The sequence below is a fragment of the Triticum aestivum genome, chromosome 7B (assembly GCF_018294505.1).
Source record: "Triticum aestivum cultivar Chinese Spring chromosome 7B, IWGSC CS RefSeq v2.1, whole genome shotgun sequence".
In the NCBI taxonomy this organism is placed as follows: domain Eukaryota; kingdom Viridiplantae; phylum Streptophyta; class Magnoliopsida; order Poales; family Poaceae; genus Triticum; species Triticum aestivum.
In genome coordinates this window covers 412,010,910-412,016,357 of record NC_057813.1, presented here as the reverse complement: position 1 = coordinate 412,016,357, position 5,448 = coordinate 412,010,910, and the positions used below count along the sequence as shown (strand labels likewise).

Here is a 5,448-nt window from a genome sequence, read left to right as displayed (position 1 = left end):
GCGTGGCGCTGCCCTGGGGGCACGGACATGAGGGGTGCCGGCGCTAGTGGACTCGATCGAGGGCTCCTTGCAAGGATGAAGACAAAATAATGGGGTTTGGCATGGTGTGTGTGCGCAAAGGCAAGCCCTGGGCGCACACACCTACCTAGCCCCCACGCGCGAGGAGAGCGAGGAGAAGGGGCGGGCGACTGCCACCTCTCTCACGTCCTTAGACCTAAATATCTTAGGAGAAAACACAACCAGCATTCGAGAATACCAAATCCATTGAAAGACTACTAGAAAACTTCAAGCAACTTCAGAAAGCAAATGAACAGCCGCGTCCGGCACCTAATATAGTCTTCTCACCAGCGCGGAGCTAAGTGCTGCCATTAGGACGTGGGAGGGAGCCCCCATGAGGCCCCAGGGCGACTCTCAGGAGACTCCGGGGCGTGTACAACCCCACTCATTATTACGTGAGAGTGTCACGAGCGGAGACCTTCACTGGCCAGAGCCTTGCTTCACAGGCTGGAGCTTTTCTTCAGGGGTAGAACTTCCAGAGGGTGCTAGATGTTCCAGGCATTATGGATGGGGACCTCATCCTGTGTCTCCAGGCGCGCGGCGCCGGGCCTAGAGACACGGGCAATCCTAAACGGGCCCTCCCACATGGGAGAGAGCTTATGCAGCCCCTCCCTGGAGAGCACCCGCCTTAGGACGAGATCGCCCACCTCTAATGTCCTGGAGCGGATGCTGCAGCAGTAGTAGTGCCGCAGCGCCTGGTGGTACCTCGCTGCTCGGAGTGAGCCTTGATGGCGGCGTTCCTCCCCCAGCACGAGATCCATCCTCCGCCTGGCGTCCTGCTGCGTTTCATCAAATGCCAGGACCCGCGTGGAGCAATGCTTGACCTCGTGAGGGAGAACCGCTTCTGCTCCGTAGACGAGGAAGAACAACATTTCTCGTGTTGGCTTGGTCGCAGTGGTGTGGATGGACCACAACACGGACTGCAGCTCGTCGAGCCATCCCCTGCCGCAGGCCTCGAGCTTCTTCTTGAAAGTGCGGGTCTCGAGGCCCCTTAGGACTTCCGCATTGGCCCTCTCAGCATGTCCGTTGCTTTGTGGGTGTGCTACTGAAGCGTAGCAGATCTGCGTTCCAAGGTTAGCACAGTATGTTTTCAAAAGGTTGTTGGTGAACTGTGAGTCGTTGTCGGTGATGATGCGATTGGGGACCCCAAATCGGCTCATGATTCCCTTGATGAACTTGACGACTGATCCAGCTGGGATGGTGTACACGGCTTCTACCTCCGCCCACTTGGTGAACTTGTTGATGGCGACGTAGAGGTATCGGTAGCCCCTGGCACCCGAGGGAACGGTCCCAAGATGTCCAGCCCCCAGACCGCAAACAGTGTAACGCCCCAAGACCGACGCTCCGGACGCCTTCCATGTTTTTTTCGTTATTGTCGTGTGTTTTTATTTGTTTGTTGCATTCATCATCGCATCATGCGCATTGCATCATTGTTTTCAAAACTTGCACCCGTTCGTAGTTGCCGCGTTCCCCTTGCCTCCTTTGACCGTTCCGAGACCAACCTTGTTCTTCGTTTTTCCTCTTGCCTAAACCGGAGTCTCTCTCAGACCCCTCGCGCACGTCCGAAAGTTGTCCCGAACCCGACCCGCTCTGTCGTTACCAATGGGTTTGGATCATCCCCTAACATCTATAAAACATCTCGGTTTTCTTATTTGGACTCCCTGCCTATTCTATTCTCGACCGCTCGATTGCGATCGAAGGGACGAATTAGCCCCTAAACTAACCTAGCCACTTACTATATACTAGCTAAATACCCGTGCGTTGCCACGGGACAAACATAACAATATTGCACTGGTTGTATTTGTCCCGGCAGCTCCATCTCTTCTTCCCTTGGTTCAAAATTTTCTAAACGCACATCTTATTTATCTTCTTTTTATTGAAATGGTCACCGGGGGGAAAGGCTCCCCACCTGAATATATTTCAAATATAGCAGTTGTTCACAGAGATCACACAATGTGACATCTTATTTCTCTTACCCCCAACAAGACAAACTTTGCTCTTCCTCCACCACTTTTATCTCGGTCTACTACTTGCTCTAGCTTCGGTGTCCTCTCACTACTGTATCCCATATAGTTTCACTATGACATGATAAGATAGCTCTTACTTGTCATTTGTTATTTTTATGGATTGTTAAGGCTCATATGTAGGTGCATGTTTTTCAAGTATTTGGATTTTGGACTACCATGCCATTCAAATAAATTCTTCCTGTAATTTTCTTGAGCTGAACGTATTGTCATTGTCTGGTCAAAGCAAGCGTTGCATAAAGCCATAAACATACTTGTTTTGGAAGATGAAAACAAGAGATTCATGAATTCTTATGGAACTCTGATAATGATATATAGAAACTGAAGAGAGTTCCATCAGTACATGCTTGCCCACCAAATGGAATTTAACCAGAGACATGTGAAAAATAATCTAAGTGCTTATTGAATGCCATATCATTTATTTAGAAAGTCATAGAATGAAGTTTTCGGACCAAGTATTGAACCAATTGGTCTTTCTTTCAAAATTTGTTCACAAACTCTGATGTTTTTCTCCCACTCCCCTCCATTTTTGGCGATCATCATGTCTTTCTCCACATGTAAGTCCCATCCGAAACACAAATAGGTAAAGTTTGATGATGGTCTTCATCTTCCTTCACTGCTTCTCTGTCCAGTCTTCATATGTGCCTCCAGCTTGAAGTACCTTCTTTCATATGCGTGCACTTCTTCCAACTCCAAAGAATTCCAGTGAAGAATTAAGAAACTTTAATCTAACCTCGCTCAGTCTGGTGTATTTCCTAGAGCAGCCCAAAGGAGTGCCTCCTCCCTTCTTCTTGGACTCCTCGAACGCGCCAACATGTTCCCCCTAGGAGAACAGGAGCTCTCACCCACAACCTCCTCGACGTCGTTGTAATCACTTGGTCACCTGTGTCAATGACCTCGGGGCGTTGCCGGTGGGAGATCCGGGAGTGTGTGATGTCTGTGGAGGCGGATCTAGAGCATGAGAATTCAACATACAATCAAAAATTGAACATACAGACTATGATGCCCTCCATATGTCAAAATTCAGATTAAACATGTCTTACTACATCTCAATACTTATCAAATAGTCCTTCTCACCTTCTACCAATTTCTTTGCTTGTGTTCGCTGCACTGTCCCTGCTCAAACAAAAATTACAGGTCGGTGCAAAGAGGGGGGTGCTCTAGAGAGTTTAGAAAAATATCTAATAGATAACACAAGCAAAAGCTTCAAGGTCTATAGTAAACCCCACGGAACAGTGGCAAATAGGCATTTGATTTCATCAGACATGGGGTGAGTTGAATCAACAAGCGAACCATCTACAAGCTCTCTCTTCCTCAACTAAAAATATGTACAGAATGACTTACATTTCAAGAACTGAATTTTACCCAAGAACTGAAATCATGTTACAAGAACTATCAAAGTTTACGCATGGGGTTCATACCAAAGAGTGCGGTTTAAACTCCCACCGTCCAGCTCGTTGGCCCACCAGTCATCCACGGGCTTGGGCGCCGTGCCCACGCTGCCGTAGCACTGTCCAGTCCCTCATGACTGCCATCGCTGCAGGTCATGGTCGCTATGGCATCGATGCACCTGCTAATGATCTGCACCTTGTCGGACGTCGGGAGGAGCTCCTCGGTCCTGGCCCTGCAGAGCGTGGTCCTCGAGGTTCACCAGTGCCACCTCCTCCAGGTAGGCCTCGGTCCCACCGATGAGGTTCCCGGGCTTGCACTCCCTTGGTCATCTCCAGGTGCTCGGTGGCGCAGCGCAGCCTGGCGATGGTGTCGGTGGTGATCTCGAAGTTGATGCCGTAGCAGAACTTGATGACGAGGTCAAACGCCTTGGCGTCGCCGGGCATGCCTGTGATCTCGAGGTGGGTCACCCTGGACCCGTTGGCCCCCGACACCAGCTTCCTTATGTAGCCGCATTTAGATGCCAGTGGGAGCTGCAGAAGTTTTCATTAGAACTCAGGATTTTTGCCGATTCCATGTGATTTCTAAGCATGCGTGGTAAGAATCAAAGTTGGGGTTGGTTGTTTACCTTGTGCGGAAGCTGCTCTCCCCAACTTGGATGGTAATATCGCTTGGGAATTCTTGTGAACAGAGCCTGCGCCAGCCAGTTCAAAAAGCTATAAATACCATCAGAGAATATAACGCACTCGATGGGTAATCAAACATTCAAACTAAGCTTCACAATGTAGGAAGGGATTAATAGCAGAGAATCAAATATGACCAAATGAAGCTAGTAATTAGCAGCACTAAAGTTTATAGTACGTCTGCCTTAAATCAAATTATTCCATTCTTATGCAGCCTGTATCTGCGCTAGCTGACCAACACCCTGACTGGAATCCGCCACGGCCCCGTCGCTCGGTCCCCAACCCACAGCGTTGTAGATGCATTCTACGCCGGCAACATCCCCGTAGGGGGCTCCTGGCGGCGAGACGGCGGGAGGGAGGCTGGTTGAAGTAGGCGCACGCCGCAAAGGATCATGGTTCAGTGGTTGGCGCCAGCGACTCCATCTCTCGATGCTTCGGACAGGGACGCAGTCCCATCGATGTGATTCGGTTCGAGCGCTTGCCTTGCATATGCTCCACCGTCGACCATGACGAACACATAGGAGGCATGATCTAGGCCTCGAGGAGAGCACTACGTCGCTGGCTGGTGGCATGGGGCATTGGTGGAGGCGACAAGGCGAGGGCTGATGGAGGTGCGTGGCGTCTGTTGCGGAGGGTGAGGGGCGAAAACGAATGAGCCGATGATCGTGAAGACGGTGGTGCAGGAGACAAGCATAGGGGCCGGAGTGGGTCGGGGAGGAGTGGACGAAGGAAGAGGCGAGCTCTGGCGAGTCGAGCATGGCGGAAGGTCCATGGACCATGAGCGGGACGGCATCGAATTTGATAGTGGTACAGAGAGATACCTGCGTGGTCGGGGAGAGAGAGGGCCGTCTGCTGTAGAGGGAGGCGTCTGGTGGTCGCGGCGACCTTCGGGCATCCGGTTGAGAGGGCGGCGCTGGACTGGTCGCCGCAGAGGGGGTGCGGAGTGCTTCGTGTTCGGGGGTATATAAGATCTGGCAGGTCGTCGGGGAAGGAGGTGGAGAACGTGGGGTGCGGGTTCTTTCTCTTTTTTTTCGCTGGCCTTGAACTGGATTACTGAAACGCGCGTGGGCATATCTTCTGTATCGACTGTTTGTGTGCGGGGCTCGTACGAAGGTTGAATCATCACGACGTTCGATTCCCCTTTAATAGTAGAGATATCAGTCCAAACCCTAATTTCTAGGAGAGCTGTCCCATCCTCCAAATCCTCCCCCTGCCCAGTCGGCCGCCGCCACTCTCTTCCTTGGGATCACCCCCATCCAAAAATCCTCTCGGCCTCCAACCCGTAGCCCTCCACC

General features: G+C 51.2%; 1 protein-coding gene across 2 annotated transcripts; it reads right to left on the bottom strand.

Annotated features, from left to right (window-relative positions):
- Positions 1-2,424: 2,424 nt before the first annotated feature.
- Positions 2,425-5,193, bottom strand: LOC123162139 (BTB/POZ domain-containing protein At3g08570). Of its 2 annotated transcripts, XR_006481070.1 has the most exons (4): positions 4,975-5,193; positions 4,099-4,186; positions 3,503-4,003; positions 2,425-3,018 (listed from the first exon to the last, which is right to left on the bottom strand). XR_006481070.1 is itself a non-coding variant. In XM_044579932.1 (3 exons), exons 1-3 carry the CDS (start codon positions 5,046-5,048, stop codon positions 3,635-3,637), a joined length of 531 nt encoding a protein of 176 aa, XP_044435867.1. In that variant the 5' UTR covers positions 5,049-5,193; the 3' UTR covers positions 3,312-3,634. The 2 variants fall into 2 exon arrangements, 1 of the variants encoding a protein (XP_044435867.1); XM_044579932.1 differs by lacking the exon at positions 2,425-3,018 and having other exon boundaries at positions 3,312-4,003.
- Positions 5,194-5,448: the final 255 nt, after the last annotated feature.